Raw genomic sequence first — 21,078 nt, 5'->3', positions numbered from 1 at the left:
CAGCACTCAAGTCGCTGCGTTTCGTTGTGTATAATCTGAAGCGTATCCACGGCAGGATTTAATCCAACAAGATAGTTTATCCACCACGCGGGTAGCCACATAAATAGCTCACTGAGGAAGGGGAGGCGCGTTTCTCCTGTCCGCTCGGAGGGTGAGAACCGCATGTGCCGGCCAGAGCCTACTCTGAGTTCGAAGCCGTGGTTGGACAAACATAGTTTGAAAAAGAAAATCTGCTGATTAACACGCTCGAGTGGGGGAGAGCGAGCAAGTGGAAAACTCCAGTGCATCACTGTATTCTTAGTCAAGCCGCACATATCGCCCCTAACCAACACCTCGTTCTATAAGGCGACTTATAGAAATACACTCCAGAGCGCGGATTCTTTTTTTTTTTTACTGTAGCCGTAGGCTATCACGGAGAGAACATGTAGAGAGGCTGATAACAAACATCTCATGAGCGCCTCCTCGTGATAAACCCATTATATGGCTCTTACCTTTCGTTGACTCATCGCGTCCGCGAAGAGGAGTTAACACTGCTCGTAGAAACCACTGGAGAACGCGAGATTAATCCTAGGGCACAGATGATTTGCTTCCCTGAAGGAATGAAATCTGAGCGAAATGGCGCACGGCACCCAGGTATACAATGCGTACGCATGCGTAGGGTGGTGCCAAGCGCTATTTGGCTTCAGACATTCGTCACACCGAGGGGTGTTCCCATAGCAGGTCACCTGCTATGTGTCACCGCAGCATCGAAGTGACCTATGAAAGGGAACCAGATTATTCTGAGTGTCTATTACAAAGTGCAAATCTACCGTAGCTCCACCCTGCAATGTCACATATGATTAAATACTACCCGTGAATAATGTTCAGTAGTGTAGGCAGTAACTCACTGGACACAGAAAACTAGCTTGTGATGCGATTGACGGGGTTCAAGTTTGGATTTGGTTGAGACCCTTCTTCTCACTTTTCCCATCGCTTTAGAATTTATTTTCAATAAAAATTAAGACAACTTTCTAAAAGTGAAAGTAAAGTCCCTTATGCGTGTTTAATAATGATACAGGGATTTATCATTTTAATTAATATAATCATTTACAATCTGTTATTATTTCATCCTGATAATGTATAACACTGAGGTGCAAATAGGCCTAGTATGGATCTGCCAGTATAAATAGCTAAATTATCATTTACACTTAGACTATTGCAAAGAACTGCTACTTCTACATGGTAAATAGAATATATTACTATTTTCACTAAGTGTAAATAGCATCTAGAGCTATTTGCACTTAGCCTACTGTAAATTTAATCTATCGCAAAGAAAGTATGTTAATTCCAGTGTAAATAGTCGCTGCTGTGTTTTTTTTCTTACCATAATAGCTGATTGTTTGTAAAATAATAAAAAATATTATATATATATATATATATATATATATATATATATATATATATATATATATATATATATATATATATTTTATTTATTTTTTTTGCCAGTGAGATGCCATGAAAATTAATAGCCTATTAGCTCAATAACCTACAATTCTGCCTGTTCAGAGTCATAGCACCTTTATTTGCACTTTTACTTCCCATACCCCGAGAGTTTGTCTAGTTGACTGTGAAGGGCTGTGCTGTGGTTGTTCCATCATCATGTCTGGATGTGGATCATATACTGCTGACAGTACTACCCTTATGAAAAAGAAGTTTATTCAAGTGTGCTATTAGTACAGTTCTTTTAAACTAAAATTAAGAGAGTTTACTTTCAGTCTACTTTGTATGTACTATTCAGATGTACTTCCCAGAAATATACTTCAAATTGCACTTAAGTATACTTGACTTACAGATACTGACAGACAAGTCTAAGTATATTTGGCCTGCTTGCTATTCGAGATATACTTAAAAGTATAATTAAGTATTCTAAGTATTCTTTGCATGTAATTGTGTTTACTATTTTGATTGAGCAGCTTATTACTTTTATACATATTACTTTATTACTTAATACTTTTTTAACATAATATTACACACTGTCTTATAGACTAACATGTTCAAGTTTATATAGTAACAAGCATTTGGGTGGAATAGCATAGAGTCAATAAAATAAACATGTAACTGAACATGATATTGACACAGTGATACTAACCCACATAGAAACAGATTTTATTTGCAATTCTTCCCAGGTGTAAGAATTGGAACAGAATTAATTCATACTAGCTTCTATAATAACATAGATACAGAGCAGATACAGATACAGAGATTTTTAATCTAATTACAAATCATTAAGCCAAATAGGAAAAGAAGCAAGTCTTTTTATGAAACATAAATAATTGGCAATACAACACTATAGTACTATGTATAATATCACTAATGACTGCTTTTTTAGTCTCTTTCAAATGGATTTGGCAAAGGTGCAATGTACAAATTGTCAACTGTTTCAACAATAACACATTTCATTTTTATCATATCAGGCCAGATGGCACTGATCTTTCCATTCTTCCTAATCTCATGTACAAATGTACTCTCTACATTTATTTGTGAATCTTTACATAAAGGCCTGCTAGATTTAACAAGTACCTCAACTAAAGCACAGCAATGTTTGGTACATGCACAATATGCAGGGCTTTGCCTTTGATGGGCGCACATTTGTTTAAAAATGACTAAGTCATTAATTAAATAGAATGTACCATCTTTCAAGTATGCAGCACTGTTATATCTTTTCTTCAGTCGATCATATTTTTGAGTGTGATACAGAACTCCATTAACCAAGAAACGGCTGTAAGACCAGAAGCAGTTACTTAGATTTCCACATAACTTAGAAATCGCAAGCCTGGAAGAAGTTGTGATGTTTTCCTGAAATGGGGGATGCCCAAAAACCTGGACACTATCATTTAATTTTTCACATGTATCTGTTCTTCGCTTATTAAAATAAAGTTATTTAAAAAAAAATGACTGGACCTTTGCACTCGTATGTTTAGCATTTTCTGGCAATTCTTTCCACAACATAAATTTTCTAACTATTTGTGAAGGGACATTCTGTGTTCCATTAAAATGCTTTAATAGAGTACCCATATTGGATTCAAATGGAAAGGCTGACGTAGCCCATAATGGTCCCCACTGTTTCACACTTTGTGCGATATGTGTGAGCAAGTGTACGTTAAATGTCATGTGGTCTTTCCCATATATTCTTTGAAATTCTATTACAAATTTTTTAAGAGCCAGTTCTGACAACAATAGGCTTCTAGTCTTGATCTTTTCCTGGAGTAATATATATACACCAAACACCAATAAAAACAAATGATTCCAAAATCTGGCAGGGAGTATTCCTTTCAGTACATTGAGAGCATAGAATAGGAGTAATGCTCGCCATTCTGAAGCTTTCCAGAACTTCCTTTCATTCACTGATCTTGGTGTCCTAGTTATCTCAACAGGAGGTTTTATTTTTAAAAGTCGCATATCAGCCTCTTCCGTCTGTTTGCCAATGTACCAGGGGGCTTCACTGTTTGCTGTATCAAACCACAATGTGGACAGTTGCCGAGTGACTCCAAGGCACACGTTGTGTTGATATTCAGGAATGAAACCATTTATCATTTGGAAATGACTAAGCTTCATTAAAGGAGATGGCCCTTTGACTCCAAATACTAGCTCATTATATGAAGCTGACATTGCATGACTGAAATGAACCCTTTCATTTCGAAGTGCGGGTTCAGGTTGATCGTATGGATATGATTTACCACCTTTATGATAACAGAAGTCACAACCATAAAAACCATTGAACTGCTTTGTGCATTGGACGAGGCATTGAATCAGAGCTACAAACCACCACAAACACTTTAGAAACTAGCCGGTTTCCCTGTGTGTCTTACCAGTCAATAGCTTCAGTCTCTAATGATAAGGCTTCTTTAAGGGGGGGGGGTGAATTGGGGGGCGGGGTGAAATGCTCGTTTTCACACAATATCCTGTTAATCTTGAGTACCTATAAAGTAGGACTACATCCTTCATAACTCCAAAAAGTCTTTAGTTTTATTATATTCATAAGAGAAAGATAGTCTGTACCGATTTTTCCCGGAAAAACACGATCGGCTGGAGGCGTGACGTGTGGGCGGAGCTAAAGAATCACGAGCACGAGTAAGCTTTTGCGTTGAGAGCGTTTGGAAGCTGTGACAGCTGTGAAGGCTGAAACTGAACGAGAGCAGCAGCAGCAACGACTCGCTCCGAGCGGGGCTCGAACCCGGGTCTCCGATGGGAGGCGGACGCACTAACAAGGAGGCAGAGATATTTTAAGCAGTTTTACTCACCACATGCGGTTCCAACACACGATCGTGACCCTTTTTCGTTGGGACTGCATTATCCTTAAGAAATAAATGATGTGCAAATCCGTCATCAAACTGGGCCTTGTTTGTAAAACAAGCATCTTCGAAATGCAGGGAACAAACACAAACACTTGCACAACTCCGTTGATGCTCTGTAAAAATAAACTCCATCCACTGGTCCCTTAATGCAGTTTTTTTGGGTAATCTGTGCAGGGTTGTCTTGCCCTGGCAACCAAAAACACACTCCTTTTGTGACATTTTGCGAAGCTCTCGCTCTGATCAGTGAAGTCTGTTGTGCTCTCAGTGCTCTGCTATACGGGAGCGCGCTCTTCCGGCAGAAGTGCCCTTATAAGGAAATTCCGCTCCATCTAACGTCACACATAGCCATACTCGAAAAAAAACTTTCCGAAACTTGTGACAAAGCGGAAGGAGTATTTTTGGAACAAAAATACTCCTTCAAACATACAACTTAATTTTTGAAACTTTGTCCATGTTTAGCATGGGAATCCAACTCTTTAACAGTGTAAAAAACTCAGTATGCATGAAATGCCCCCCCCCCCCCCCCTTAACAAATGGTGTGAGTAATGTTATCATGGATGGTTTACTTGGCCCAAACCATAACGCTGACATCAAAATGTGACTTTTTCTCAATTCTGGTTCCAGTTCAATTACCTGACACTGAATTGGCCAAATGCTGCATGTAGAACTTTTGAACACTGGTGCGCCATCACTATTCCAAATTAGCATCAAATCATCTTTTCCAAGAACTCCACTGTCACATAACATTTGATACTCTTCACCAGACTCTATGTCAGAGAGAACCCCACAGGTTCTAGTTTTTTCATTAAGATTGACACCATATTCTTGCAAAAGCTGCTGAATCTGTGCATACAGGGGCAACACATTCTTAAGGTTTGCATTGGCATCAAATTCTGTATTGCAAGTGTCACACTGAGAGGGACAGTCTCCTCTGACGTCTAGGTATTTTAAACAACTTTCACAATAAAAGTGAACTTCAAATTTAGATGAACTTCCAAAATCTTTGTGGAAAAGGTAATGTGAAGATGGGATCAGACCTGGAAACATTGTGTTAAACATTCCAGAAAGTGAATAAGTGCTTTGCCTGTTAAATTGTGCCGTAACAGATAGGACATCAGCTTTAATACACTTTCTCCTTTTGAAATAGGTGCACCAGGATACAAGGGCTTGTCAACAGTAACGGCTATATCTTCATTTCCCTACAGGGAGAGAGAGACAAAATATTAAAAAATGTGAGCAGCAGAATGATCAGGAATATCAGTCCAGCTTATTTTCTTTCCTTTTCTTGGGTATATTTCCTAGAAATATTTACCCTGGATAATCACAAAATGGCATCACTTTTTTTTCACTTTAAATCACTTTAACATATCCTAGCTGCAAACCAAAAACAACAGGGTATAAAAAATAAAAATAACAGGGTTTTGACCATTCTTGAATTTTAGAATTGCCCAGGAATGATATGTCGTAATGGTGTCAATATCATCTCATTGGTTTTTATTTGTGCTTTTATGGGTTGGTAATGCAGAATAGTTTATTTGTGTCTGTCAATTCACTTCCGTATTTTGGCAAAACAGGTCTACGTGAACTATTGCACTAACAAAATAGTGTTTTCTCCACTAGTACTGCCCTCCATCAAGTCTTCTATGAAATTAAATTTTGAAAGAAATTCTAAATATTAAATATTGTAAGATATTAGCCTATTACAATTCAAAATAATATATTTTAGATGTAATTTATTCCTGTGATGTCAAAGATTAATTTTCAGCATCATTACTCTCCAGTCTTAAGTGTCACATGATCCTTAAGAAATCATTAACCCTTTAACTGCCCCACCAAGAAAAAAGCATTTTTTGTTTGCATTTCTTATCTCCTTATGTCATTAGTTACCACACTCAATGTATTTTTTTTTTTCCAACACGTCCCATAATTTTTAAAACATTAGCTTAGCTTTTCTACGTTTACCATAAAGTGACAAATCAACCATTTGGTTGAGCACGTTTTTGAAAAAATATTGAAAACATACTAAAGTTAAATAATTTTGTAAAGTTAGGGCTCTTACAGTGTAATATGTCAAAAAAATATGCTTACCTTGCAAAATTTCACCAAAAACAGTTTACATGGCAGGAGTGATTTCTTTCTCTCTGACATCCATATTGAAAACATACTAAAGTTAAATAATTTTGTAAAGTTAGGGCTCTTACAGTGTAATATGTCAAAAAAATATGCTTACCTTGCAAAATTTCACCAAAAACAGTTTACATGGCAGGAGTGATTTCTTTCTCTCTGACATCCATCAAAGAAGAAGTGTTGTGACAAATGCTGTTGATTTTTTTTGGCTTAACATACCTCTACCAGATGGTAGAGATGGCTCAATCAGCTTGAATTAAGTTAGGTACTCCTCTCAATAAAATATAGTGACTCAAAATGTGCTCAACCATTTGGTCGAGCGGCAGTTAAAGGGTTAATGTATCAAAATTATTTTAATGTGTGTGGGTAGACATAGGAGACATAATATATATAATATATTATATAAAATTATATAAAATTTCACAAGAAATAGCAACTAGTCCTACATCTATTGTCAGCAATAAAATGTTAATTTAAGTTAATTTAACCTATTACTGAGCATGGCATAGCTACACACAATGATCCTGCTATCTACAGCCAAATAATAGATTACAAGACCCATACCATATTGCTCATAGGCCTACCCTTGAGGTTTATCAAAAAATTTGAAGACTTAACATTCGATGTTTTCGTGGTGTAACTGGGAAACTGGGAAAGATTATGTAACAAAAAAGGTTTAAAGAGCAAAAATATCAGAACTTTATTTATTTTATTCATATATTTTTTTTATTGAATTTCAAAAAATACAATTCAGTTCTCAAGACATTTAGCGAACAATGTTTATGAACATAAGGATGGAATGATCCTCGTCTCCATCTCTGCTCATCCCTGGTAAAAAAAAAGCATACTTTTTTGTATTTAAAATATATTTTAATTTTAAACAATACACTGCAAATATACTAACCAAAAATAACACAGTCTTTAAATGTATTAAACGTATATTAGCAACATACTTCTGGTACTAATTTTCAGTACGACTTTTAATATACTTTAAAAAAAATTGTAATTTATTATACTCTATTATACTATATTTTAGAAAAATGTACTAAAAGTGAAATTAAAGTAGAATTTTAGAAGTTTATTTATTTTAGCTTTATTTTTAAGTATATTTTAGACAAATTTTAACTGCATGCTTGAAATTATGCTTGTCACAATGCACTGAAAGCATATTTTAAAAATAGTTTATTTAATATATTGAAGATTTAGCATATTTTAAGTTAATTTTGAGTGTGACTTTAACGTTTACTTATTTAAGCTAGGAACTTTGTAACTTGGCAAAAGTGATGAAATTTTTGAAAGCCTGTTATAAATATATTTTCAATACAATATATGCATTGCACAAATGTCTGTTCTTTTAACAGTTTTTTTATATGCAGTTATGTTTATTGAGCTAATATTAGAAGTATCATGATACAATCATAAATGACAGGGTCATAATAATCCTAAAAACATTAACAAAAAAATTGACATTAAACACACTATGTAACATTATTTATGTTAAATATTTAACATTAAACACAATAATGTTCAGGACTGATATGAAATATAAGAAAAACCTGTTATGTAATTGAGTTACACAGTGAATTATGGAAAAAAAAAATGGGATTAACATTAACAGTTGCATGTTTTTCACTGGTACAATTACAAACATTTCTGTTTGCAGGAAACAGTTTTAGTCTCTTTCAACATTGTTTGGAAGTGGACTAACATACATTTTGTCCTTAGACTTCACCATTACACATTTGCGCTCTAATGACTGAGGATGTACAGCAAATACATTATTGGTGTGACACACTTCAGTTAGAAATGTACAGGATATATTTAACTGAGCATCTCTATAAACCTTTCTTCCACTCTTGGCTAGCTCTTTAACTCTTTAAAAGACAGAAACTGTTTGTATCAAATACAGAAGAGGCCCCATCCTCAGATGTGTAGGCCACCAAGGTCAAAATCTCACAGAATGTCCCATCAATTAACTGTACAACAGAATTATTTCTCTTTTTAAGAGTTGTGTTATTATATGAATGATAAACAAGACTGTTGCAAATGAAACGGTCATAAAATAAACCTAAATGAACAGTGTCTCCTGTGAAATGTTCAATAGCCCTCCTCTGCAGCACAGATGTGCTGCCTTTCTTTGGGCAGCCAAAACCTCTGACATTATCTGGAAACTCTTTTGACGTTTTTGTTACGCCAGACCTACCCTGGAGTTTGCCAAATATTTTTTTTATGTTGTCATTTGCATTTTCCATTATAGTCTCTGCTTTTGTTGAAAGACCCCTCCACCTAAGGAATCTTTTCACTATTTGAGCAGACACATGTGTTGTTCCATTAAAAAATTTTAGCAAAGTCCCATTGAATGATTCAAATGGAAATGTGGATGTTGCCCACAATGGTCCCCAGTTGCGTACGCTTGATGCCAAGTGCATTAACAAATGTACATTGAAAGAGACATTACCAGCACCATACAGTTTCTCAAAATTATGTACGAACTTTCGAAGAGCTTGCTCTGCCATATCCACGTGGGTCATTTTCACTGCATCCTGCAGAAGAGTGTGAATTGCAAAAACTAACAAAAAAAGATGACTCCAGTACTTCTTTTTTAAAATTCCACTCAAAACAGTCAAAGCATAAAAGAGCAAAAATGACCTCCATTCAGACGCCTTCCAGAATTTTCGGTCCTTAACTGATCTGGGTGCCCTTGTGACCTCCACAGGTGGGCTAATTAACATTAGTCCCTGGTCTATGTCACTGACCTTAGAGCCCAAGTACCATTCTTCCTTATGGTGCTTACTATCCAACCACAGAGATGTTAACTGTTTCGTTACACCAAGGCAAACACAGTGCTGGTAGTCCGGAACAAATCCAGTGATCATTTTAAAGCTCTCAAGTTCCATCAGAGGGGATGGGCCTTTCACACCCATTATTGGTCTCTCAGGTGTTGCCAGCATTGCGTGCCTGAAATGGTCAGTCTCTGTCCTTAATGGTGGTTCTGGTGTTTCCCATACATATGGGCCACCACCAGAGTGAAGGCAGAAGTCACATCCATATTTTCCATTAAATTGTTTCGTATTTCTCAGGAGGGGGCGGGCAATTGAATCTGAGGAGCAGAGTAGCGAATGAATTTTGCTTGTGTGCTCTGTGTTTTCAGAGTCCCTCCATTTAATACCAACCTGTTCCAGTTCTTTAAGCTGTGCAACAAAAGCAGTTAAAAATGTAGCCATATTTGGCTTGCTGTTACCAAGCCATAAGCATGGAATGCATATATTACCTTGCCGGACTCTTGGTGACAGTTCTACAATTTGACACTGGATTGGCCATATCTGAACATTATTACTTTTGAAAACTGGAATTCCATCACAGTTCCACAAAATTGAAATGTCATCATCCCCCATTTGTCCAGTTTGCTTGAATTTTTGATATTCTGCCCCACACTGAATATCAGAAAGAATGCCAGGAGTTGATTCCTTTGTATTCAAATGTATATCAGGTTTTTCCAAAATGTCCACTATTTGGGCTGATAGGCTAAGTACAAGAAAGTACGACCCAAGTTTTAGGCTGTTCTCAATGTCAAATTCAGTATTACAAGAAGAACAGTTTTGTGGTGCTGTCTCACTGGGTCCAATGTAGGTTTCACAGTTGATACAATAGAAATGGGGCTTATACTGGCCAAACTGTCCATAGGCTTTATGAAAAAGGTATGTGGTTGCTGGCACCAAGCCAGGGAAATGTGCATTAAACAATGTAAGAAGATCCTGAAGTGCTACACCTGTCAAATTGTGCCTCAGTACATATGACATGAGTAAAAGCAGACTCTGTCCCTTCGTGAGAGGAGCACCAGGGTATACAAGATCATCATCTAGCTGTTTCTGTAAAACACAAAATTAATCACATTTACACCTAAAGCAATATTTGAAGAAATGCAGCAGCACTTATAGTGTTGTTCTGTCAAAACAGATAGGCTTACAGTCAACATAGTTACACTTTGAATTTAAGGATTCATCAAGATTAGTAAATGCTGTAGCTAACATGGTAATAACTAAGAAATACAAAAATATATATTTGTAAAGCATTTGTCATTTATAATACTTTTCTAATATCAATACAACTGAACATTGTTGGTTCATGTTAGTTCAGTGTGCATTACCTTATGTTAATAGATACTTTTATTTAAAAAAGTATTAGTAAATGCTGAAATTACCTTAAGAAACTCATCTCGATCTTGGCTTTTTATTTCACAGACTCTTTGTTGTTTTCTTCCACCATCTTCCTCTCTGTCCTCCTGTTCATTTCCATCATCTTCCTCTCTGTCTTCCTGTTCACTTCCATCATCTTCCTCTCTGTCTTCCTGTGCATCTTCATCATCTTCCTCTCTGTCTTCCTGTGCATCTTCATCATGTACCTCTCTGTCTTCCTGTTCACTTCCATCATCTTCCTCTCTGTCTTCCTGTGCATCTTCATCATCTTCCTCTCTGTCTTCCTGTGCATCTTCATCATGTACCTCTCTGTCTTCCTGTTCACTTCCATCATCTTCCTCTCTGTCTTCCTGTGCATCTTCATCATCTTCCTCTCTGTCTTCCTGTTCACTTCCATCATCTTCCTCTCTGTCTTCCTGTGCATCTTCATCATCTTCCTCTCTGTCTTCCTGTGCATCTTCATCATGTACCTCTCTGTCTTCCTGTTCACTTCCATCATCTTCCTCTCTATCCTCCTGTGCACTTACATTATCATCTTTGCTTTCATGTTCTGTCTTCTTAAACCTTATCACTGTTTCAGATATCACATCTTGCCTCCTTTCTTCTGTGTCTCCTTTCTGATTTTTACTGTCTTGCAGGCTTCTTTGCACTTTACAATTATCTGCATCAACATGTGTAAGTTGTATCTGAGACAAATGGATAAGAAAAAGTGCAGTTTCAGTGATAAAACAGCAGTATTTAGCATCTAACAAAATAAAAGCAGTATTTTTGAAGGACTGACTTATACAGTTTAAATGTCTAATTAATTAGTAATAAAAAATGCTGTTAAACATAAACATTTTTCTCTTAAAGTCATACCTTTTCACAAACTGTTCCTCTGTCCAAAGAGTTGGGAACTGGAGATGTACAAAGAAATCTCTTGTATATTAATTTCAGTGGTTTCTGCAAATACAGTACAAACAACATAACTGTAAAACAGTAAAATTTATACACCAATAGTGCCTGTAATGTCTCATGTTTAACAAATTTTCAAAACACCATGAAGCTTTTGTCTTTGAAAAGTTACATTATGTGACAGTCTTGGGTCATATGAATACTGAAAGTACTAAAAGTAATAAAGTAAATTATATTAATAAAGATTTTACCATCACATTGGTCCAGTCTTACAGATGGGGTGTTACACTGTAATAACCCATATATACACTGTACTACTGTGTTTTTAGATGGGATAAAAATCAAATATGAAACACTTCTCAGAGGAAAAAAAGGCATGTATCATGTACAAAATATACATTGTTATATTTATATAGCAAATTTATTTAATTTGAGATTTTACAGCAGTTTATTAATTTATAATATTTACCTTTACAAAATACTGCTGTACTTAAAATATTTATTAATATAGTGCTTTTCATAATGGTTAATTATTACAAAGCAGGTTCACATATAAAATATAAAGAACAAATAATGAAGCACCTATAAGATAAAACAACACCTCCTAAATTATTTTAATAATTGCTGTAGGCTATTGCAGTACACCGTAATTTACAGTTTTCTTGTGAAAAATGTTTTCATAAATGTTTTTTATTATTTATGTTTACCTTTTTTTGATGAAGTCTTCTGTATTTTGTTGTTCTGGGCGTCTCTGGTTGAGTCCCGTCGCAATTCAAATGTCTTTTCAAATTACGGTTTGATGCCATGATTTCAGAGCATAGACTGTTTCAGAGTATCTAGTCTCTAACTTTGAATTTGGCGGTAAAGTGTGTGCCGTATAGTTTTGAAGCTCACTGCAACCAATCGGAGCATCTGACGCCTGACGTTACATGTTACGCAATCCCGTCAATCATAGTAGGTCTGACTCTGCAGGTGAGGTGAAAAGGTCTCGAATCACGATGCCTTACCAATTCGCTATATATTACTTTTTAGACAAAACAGTAAAAGTTGAAAGTGCATCGCTTATTGGGAATTCGGCCAATTTAAGTCAAGTGACGTCGCAGCCAGACCTTGACAGCGATGATAACTGGATTGAGATCAGATGGCCCACACGAAAAGAGCCCGATAGGACAGTACCAGCTAAAGTCCTACTATTAGGAGGTAAGATGATATTGTATCAGTTATTTTTCGTTTACATGTTCAGATTCTTGTATACTTAACATTGTTTTAACATTGTTAACTTTTTTTTATGTTGGTTTGCATGCTGGTGTCGGCTAACCTCTATATTTCTATCGTTATATCAGATTCGTTCAAGGATCTTGTCACAAAGAAGAATTTATTCATTTTGGGTAAAGATATATGGACCAAGGAAGAATGCAGGGGTGTTATCATGAAAAAGAAAATGCTGGACACCAATGCGGTGGAGGCAAAAAAAGCTAAGATGGTGAGTAAAAGTTTGCAAATTTGCAAATGAATTTGCATATTAGTTTAAACAGTTTTTAAGTTTAAATACATAGCTAACTTTCTTAATACTTGCTACACGCTGTCTCAAAAAGTGAGGTATATAACATGCCCAGCTACCTTCATGTTGGCTTTGGCACATTCCTTCTCTGTGGTGGTAGCTACAAAGCTATAGCGAGTACTGAGTGCTCAGGCAGTAATTTATTAATTTGGTGAGTAAATTATCATTCAATTCAAATTTTAAAGTGGACTAATTCTTTAACTGTATATTTTGTTCAGGAAAAGCAAACCAAGATCAAAGAGACAGCTAAGAACCAGATGCTTCAAAACCTGAAGGTTTCCCTTTCCAAAAATAAGAACAAAAACACACAAGATCAGCATAATAGTGAGGCAACTGAGGAGGAATTTCCACAACAACTTTATTGTGTAAGGGATACTGGTTTTCTGAAGATCTGGATAAATTTTACATTTTGTTGTACTGTTCTTTATAAACAGGACATTACTTAAAAAGAATAGAACGCTTTATGAAAGTAATGTAGTATCCTCTTTATACGTTACTTAGTTACAGTTTACAGTTAATACAAATATCACCTGGTGTCATATTAAGATGTTTTTAAAAACCCTAATTTTTATTACATTCCTATTCATTGTTAAATTTTTTACATCATGACTGTGTTGTCCTGATAAAGCAAGCAAAGACTTTAAAGGCTGCCAGACCCAAATCATCCACTCCTGATGATTACACCAGTTCAGATGATGATGCCACAGTCATACGGAGTCCAAACCAACCTGACATTGTAAGTTATGAAGTTTTTCTGATTGCTTTCTGTACATTCTCTCAGACATGGACTCTCTTTGTATTGCTTTTAATTAATCTGTTATTATATTTTAGGGTAGTGATATGGATGAAGGATTACCCGCAATGCAGCACAATGTAAATGTATATTATAACATTCAAAAACAAGTTGATGTTGTAAAATGTGACTTTAATAAATAAAATGTATTATGTCTGCTTTTCATTGTTTGTTTTAGCAGTTAATGGATTATAGCACTGGTCAACAAATGGCACCCCAAATGGATGAAATCATGGCATCCCTTCGTGGTAGGTATAAGCTTTCATTACAGGGGTTGACATTGAAGAATAAAGTTTGTTCCACAATTGTCATAATTGCCATATACTGATCTGAAGTCCCATAATCTCAAGTCAGCTTTTACATTGCATCAGTCTATCCTGTGTCATAATAAATGTTAATAAAATACATTTGTTTTTCATTTAAATTCACCTAGAACTTCCAGAAATGATTAAAATAATGAAGGAGTGTGTCCACTGTATAAAGTCATTGAAGCCCTCGTTTGGGGGGACCCCATCATCCACAACCTCCTCTTTTGTCACTGAAGTTGAGATGGTACGTTACAATTAAAGAATAAAAGATACATTTATCATTGTATTATTTAAGAACTACATTAAATTCATAGCTTTTGAACGTGTACATATTGTATTTTGTTTTGAACAGGGATCATCCTTAAAGTTGTAGGTTACATATATGTTACATCATGTGAATTATCTTGTTAATGGGAACCTGCACACGAGAGATCATACCACTCTTCCATCTCCCTTTTTCTCTATACAGCAACCCTTGGCTGGCAGTGAAGTTTCAGTTCCAAAGAGGGGCCTTGCTTGTAAGCGACTGAGCTGGCTGTCCTGGTCTTTACAAAAGATGTACTTGCCCAGTCCACGCTAACAGGGAAATCAGGAAAAGGGGCCCCTCCTAAAACCCAGCTGGACGTGGCCAAAGTGCAGGCCATAACAGGTGTGTAATTTTATCTACTTATAAAGCAATAAAAGAACCATGAATCTTCTTGAATCATAAGTGCGAAGTCAGTATGCATTTAATACAGTATGCAGCAGAAGTTGGTTCAATAGCAAATACAGGGAAATAAAATACAACACATCACTGTATTTGCATTAGTTAAGTGGTAAAGTATAATATTTTTTTTCTATGTAAAAATGTTTGTATGTAAAATCATTATGAAAGCGCATAACAAAAAAATATAGGTGCCTCAGTATGACTTTGACTGGTGACGTTAGTTGTCGGCCAGTATTTTGGTCCATCATCAGTCATCTAGGGTACCAGCTATAAATGTTGCCCTCCAACACCTATAACACGTATGCAGCCCAGTATCATCGCACTACCACCACTGTGCTTTGCTGTTGAGTCTATGACTTCTTTTTCATGTCTAGTAATATATAAAACACCAGGAGCGTGTTGAGTGTCTTTTTCGCGCTGAGAGTTCGGGTGTTTTTTTACTCCTTATCATAGCAACCAAAGCGTCTCAACTGAAAACGCTGCGCTCTCAAGCACTCGCAGCTGGACATTTTCAGCAGAGCACCTAGCATTTTCAGCTGTGTTCAAAAAACACTTTGGTATAACTGAGGCCTTATAGCTGTTAATGGAGCTCTTTTAAATGTAAATATATAAACATGCAACTTGTTCCCATGGTAACTGAACAATTTACAGACAGTAAGAAATATACTCATTATGGAGGACTACCTGATATTAGTGTGCTTAAACTGCGAGAAAAAGTGACCAGTGCTGAGCATTAGTGTCATTTTTTCATATAGTTTCAGCACAAAGAATTATGGGTTGGGAAAAGTTTGTAATGGTGCTGTGCTAAACCAGACTTATGTGGAAACATACCTGTAACCATTACTGTTCTTAGAAATGTTTGGCCCAGTGGTGTTAAATTTCTGTATGTCAGTATGTGTATGTAAATCAAACCTTTTATGCTGTTCATGCAATTACAGAAAGTTTAAACAACTTGTGTGAATGATCATATGTGTATCACACATTGTGGCATTGAGTGTCGATAGAGAGACTGTATTGAAAATTTAGGCCCCAAAGTATTTGTTCATGAGATAAAGTGCTATGCGGTTCAGCTATATGTTGTCTTTTCTGTTAACAGATGCAGTTCTGCTGGAGTTTCCACAGTCAACAGCATCTGATGTGCGAGCAGCTATCAGACGCAAGTGCAACAATGAACAGTTCGTCCAGAAGAAGGTCTGATGTGTAAATATGTTTTATTTACACCTCTGTTGCTGTTCAGAAGGTTCTCTGTGGTTTCTTTCTGTTTTTGCACTGTTGTAAAACATGGTAAATTTATTCTGTTAAGTTTTGAAACCAAGTTCCTGTAAATGTAAATAATTTTTTTTTAAATAGATTTAAATAAATACTTGTTAATAAAATGTCTTTATTCATGTAATTATTGTTATTATTTTTTATTGACTTTACAACATTCAGCTTAGAGTAAATTAAGTGCCCCATAGGTAGTTTAGCCTTTCTGCTTAAAAATCATATACAATTACCACCAAATTATTATGTTTGTTTTTTGTTGTACATTTCAAAGAAACTCATTATGCATTTGTAATGTACTTGAAATACAAAGAAAAAAACTTTAATTTCATTAATCACAAGTAGTCCCTATAGACATGCCTAAAGTGTACTAAGCATACTTGAAGTTGTTCCACTTTAGCACATGAAAGTACACTAAATACACTTGAAATTGTGCTTTATTACAATTAAATTACAACTTAAATATATTTAGTACAAAATTAGTATTTCCAAAATAACACTCTTTAAGTTTGCTAATCAGTAACATACTTAAATTATACTGATCATTAGTCTGACTTTAAGTACACAGAAGTATACCAAAATTTAAATTATAATGTACTTGTAATAGAAATAAAGCACACTTTAATTCATTAATCAAGCACATATGTTGTCCCACAGCCTATACTTGAAGTGTACTAAGCATACTTGAAGTTGTTCCACTTTAGCACATGAAAGTACACTAAATACACTTGAAATTGTGTTTAATTACAATTAAATTATAACTTAAACATATTTAGTACAAAGTTAGCATTCGCAAAATAGCACACTTTAAGTTTGCTAATCATTAACATACTTAATTTATACTGATCATTACTCTGACTTTAAGTACACAGAAGTATACCAAAATGTAATATACTTGGCATATTATATTTTCACCAGGGATAGCATAGAGTGGTTAACCGTTTTCAACCCAAGCCGTCAAACTCATAGACATCATATATGATGTCTATGGTCAAACTGACGTTATCAGAAAAGGAACGCCATTCCAGACCAGAAATAACTTCTCAGATTTTGATTAAAGATTACCACGGCAAACTTTTTTTTTTGTGTGTGTGTGTGTGTGTGGACTTGTTCGGATTAATTTTTCACCACAAGATTATAACATGCGCTACAAAAATACAATTTCATGTCGACTTTAAAAATAAAAATGTCTTACCATATTGTCATTTTCAATCCATCTGAACCTGGTTCTCCTTGGAATTATTTCTGAGTCATCTTCCAAGTTCCTTTTGTAAGGTCCTGCATGCTTTGCCATTATTTAACTTGCAAACACCTGCATCAACAAGAATGCATCTCCGAATTTAAAAAAAAATAATTTGTAACCGTCTGTCGTGATATTTAGTCATGTGATCCGTTCGCGCACATCCGAATCTTAGCTCTTGCCTAATTAACAACACATTGTGTTTATTGTAAGCAACAAACTCTGCAAAGCAAAAAGAAAATGAAGAAAAAGCGTCAGTCACAACACTTAAACAATAGCATTTGCCATTTATTATTTCAAGAACAAGAGCTTGGAAGTGGGTAAAATTGACTGGATGAGTACTCAAGACCAGCAAAATTGTTCATAAATTATAACACAATGTCCCACACTCGAGGATGAAGATGATGGATGGATGAGTGTGAAGTGGGAAAAAGGCAGAAAAAATAATAATTGTCCAGCCCTTTTTCATGCAAAAGTTTTAATGTTCGGTGGTAAGTTAACTTTAATCTTTTAATAAGGTTTGCATCACTAAACTTGACGTATTAGACATAAGTAAATAAGCAAAAAATATATCACAGACTGTCTTTAAGGAACAGCGGAAAACACAGTTTTTCACAATGTACACACAACTTTTTTTGACAAACAACTATAGTGATCTCTGCCAGAAAAGGGAACAGTTCAATAAGGGTGAAGACATCTGGAAACAAACACTGAGGAGGAAGACAAAGCCAAACAGTTGGGTGATGGAGGATGTAGAAGAAGAGGAGGGGCCAAAAAAAAGGTAATTAGATGGATAAAAACATCTGTATGTGAATCTAGAACAAATACAAATGTCCATTGCTATAATGAAGCAATATATTCCTCTGCTTTAATTGTAACACAAACATGCATTTCTGTAAAGCTGCTTTGGAATTATATTTTGAAAATCACTATACAAATCAATTTGAATTGAATCCCTGGTATTAAACAACTTCAAATTGTAATTTTGATAGCAAAAGTGTAAAAAGACAGCATGTACCCCAAAGCAGACCAAATGATTGAAAACCTGAAGAAGGAGCTGATGGCAAAGCAAACTTCTTTACAGGTAAATTATTTTAAGATTTGCAAATTTTAGGGGAAACCTTTTTTTTTCTTTTTCTTTTCTTTTTGCTCTTTGTGTTCCAGTCAGCTATCGAAAATGAGTTCTCATCAGATGAGGACATACTTGAGAGAAACTGGAGTAAGGTACAACAGCAAATGAAGGAACTTAAAAGAGAGAACAGGAGGCTAAAAGAAGACAACATTAAAGAGATACTTGATGCCATGAGAGGTAATTATATGAATTAAAAAATAATAATAATCTGCCCTTTAAACGCAAACACACAACTTGACTTTCCAACTGTGTTTACATTTTGTGCTCTACAGAGCACAATAGATTACAGGCTGACAGAGCAAAACTACAGAAAGTGTGGGCTCACTTTACTAGACTTAATGAAAATGCAGCTAAAAGCAATACATTTAGGGTAGGTAGTTGGTAGTTGTGTGTAGGGTTAAACACCTGCAACCTCATAAAATAGTTACAAATACCACATTCTATAAATCTGAAGCATTGCAGCATGTTTGACTGCTATAGCAAAGTGACTGCTGCAACTAACAGGGTTCCTTACCAGCCATAACTCAAATTAAACCATTTTAATATTATACAAAGCACAAACAAGTGTGGTGAATGGTAATGATTGGATCAGTATTTATTTTGTATAATATTTAAATGTTTAAAAAAAAAAAGTTGTTGTGAGTAGTGATTTATTTTTGCCATTTGTGTCAACATGCAGTTATGAGGCCTTTTCACAATTTTCTTATAATCATTTATATCTCCATGTAGGATATCAGATGTTAATGTATCCAAAGTTCATCGGAGGTGTAGAAACTTGATGGTGTGTCTGATTAAAACACCGGAGAGATACCAGTCCTTTGCTCTCTTATATTTTAAGTTCAAGATGATTATTCATAGACAATTCCCATAACATGGGGATGGACAGGATGAACTGGATGGGCAACATGTACAAGATGTACAGGATGTACAAGATGGTCTTAAGTCACTACAAACAGTAGAATAAAAGAAATCATTCAATACCACGACTTAGGTGCCCTTGAGCAAGGCATCGAACCCCCAACTGCTCCCCGGGCGCCGCAGCATAAATGGCTGCCCACTGCTCCGGGTGTGTGCTCACAGTGTGTGTGTGTGTGTGTGTGTGTGTTCACTGCTCTGTGTGTGCATTTCGGATGGGTTAAATGCAGAGCACAAATTCTGAGTATGGGTCACCATACTTGGCTGAATGTCACTTCACTTTCACTTTCAAAAGGGAGGTTTAAACAACCGGAGCTTGGAGCTTGGCAAATCTGACATTTGAGGAATAGATGGCTTAGCTCTCCACTTCCTACATTGCAAACAAGACCACTGATGTTTTTTTACAGCTTGTCTCCCTCTAATTATCCAGTAATTGCGGCGGAGTTCTGAGAAAACTCTCTCTGGACCAGGATGGAAAAGTTTCTCATCACAGTCCTTGATAATTAAATGGGATAATGGATGTTTGGGGTCGAGTACAATTGGATGAACCATTCCAGGTTCCATATCCTCTACACGTCTGGGCTTACCTCCCACTACAATAAGTCCCGTCATTGAATTCAGGAGAAAGTGTAATGAGACAGCTTTGAGGTTCAGTGGGCTTTCCTTCTTTTAAACACTGATACTCAGAGGGAAAACTTTGTTGCTGGGCTTGTCTCAAAAGAAGGATTTGGACTGAAGAGGCATCACAGGGGTCCTCCCTGTGTTTTTGCAGTAACTCTTTTGTTGCGGACTGTAACTCTGACCATAATTTGAAACTGGAAGGATCTGGGAGTATGCAATCATCCACTTGTGTTAAGCCACAAAAGAGTGGCTTGCGGAGCTCAGGATCAGGACTAGCAGGTCTGGGCACTAGATTTTTGGGCCATTCATGTGGAGGAAATTTCAGAAACGTTGGGCCTTGTCGCCATCTATGAGCAGGTTTGGCTAAATCAACTAGAGTTTTACCTCTAGTAATGTCATCTGCTGGATTCTGTACAGAAGGAATATACCTCCATTCTTTTAACAAAGCTTCCCACAGTAGTGACGAAGTTGAAAGAAGTGATTGGACAAATAACACTTCAGACCTCACCTTCTGCATCCACTTCTGCAACACCTTCAACATCAGTAGACTCTGCATGTGTTTCTTCTCAAGTGTTGTCTGATGATATGGTAAGTACCGCACATGCATATAAGTGTTACGGTCCATGTGGGAAGGTGATTATACAATGTCCAATTAAATCAACTTGGCAGTAATTCTAAACATTACCTGAAAAATCTGCATATTCAATTGCATGGTGAATGTGCGTGATAAGTGGTTATTATGAATATTGCCTGACCACAGGAAATATAGGAAGATTTAGACAGGATCTTACATTGAACAGGAGCATTTCGCACCCTAGTTCATTTTATTGGGATATGTGGTAATGTATCTCAGATATCCTATTTGGTTGGGGAATAATAACTTGGTTTATTTGCATTAATGCACAGATGATGAATAGATATATATCCCAGGGAACGTGTTTCATTATCATTTCATTAGTTTAGTGTCTAACAACAATGTATAACC

General features: G+C 35.9%; 2 protein-coding genes and 1 long non-coding RNA gene across 4 annotated transcripts; 1 reads left to right on the top strand and 2 right to left on the bottom strand.

Moving 5' to 3' along the window:
• Positions 1-8,332: 8,332 nt before the first annotated feature.
• On the bottom strand, positions 8,333-10,826 carry LOC113038122 (uncharacterized). Its single transcript, XM_026195318.1, has 2 exons — positions 10,666-10,826; positions 8,333-10,333 (listed from the first exon to the last, which is right to left on the bottom strand). Exon 2 carries the CDS (start codon positions 10,262-10,264, stop codon positions 8,333-8,335), a length of 1,932 nt encoding a protein of 643 aa, XP_026051103.1. The 5' UTR covers positions 10,265-10,333; positions 10,666-10,826.
• A 381-nt stretch (positions 10,827-11,207) lies between these two features.
• Positions 11,208-12,385, bottom strand: LOC113038891 (uncharacterized). The gene is made up of 3 exons (XR_003274826.1): positions 12,262-12,385; positions 11,519-11,602; positions 11,208-11,346 (listed from the first exon to the last, which is right to left on the bottom strand). It is a non-coding gene; the product is annotated as an uncharacterized LOC113038891 (long non-coding RNA).
• Positions 12,270-16,269, top strand: LOC113038890 (uncharacterized). 2 transcript variants are annotated; one of them, XM_026196677.1, is made up of 9 exons: positions 12,270-12,754; positions 12,898-13,037; positions 13,334-13,480; positions 13,744-13,851; positions 13,947-13,988; positions 14,090-14,156; positions 14,342-14,460; positions 14,686-14,865; positions 16,019-16,269. In XM_026196677.1, exons 1-8 carry the CDS (start codon positions 12,484-12,486, stop codon positions 14,794-14,796), a joined length of 1,005 nt encoding a protein of 334 aa, XP_026052462.1. In that variant the 5' UTR covers positions 12,270-12,483; the 3' UTR covers positions 14,797-14,865; positions 16,019-16,269. The 2 variants fall into 2 exon arrangements, with proteins under 2 accessions (XP_026052462.1, XP_026052461.1); XM_026196676.1 differs by having other exon boundaries at positions 12,273-12,754; positions 14,087-14,156.
• Positions 16,270-21,078: the final 4,809 nt, after the last annotated feature.

Source organism: Carassius auratus, chromosome 21, assembly GCF_003368295.1.
Source record: "Carassius auratus strain Wakin chromosome 21, ASM336829v1, whole genome shotgun sequence".
Taxonomy (NCBI): domain Eukaryota; kingdom Metazoa; phylum Chordata; class Actinopteri; order Cypriniformes; family Cyprinidae; genus Carassius; species Carassius auratus.
The sequence above is the reverse complement of the archived record's forward strand: the minus strand, read 5'-3'. Positions and strand labels throughout refer to the sequence as shown.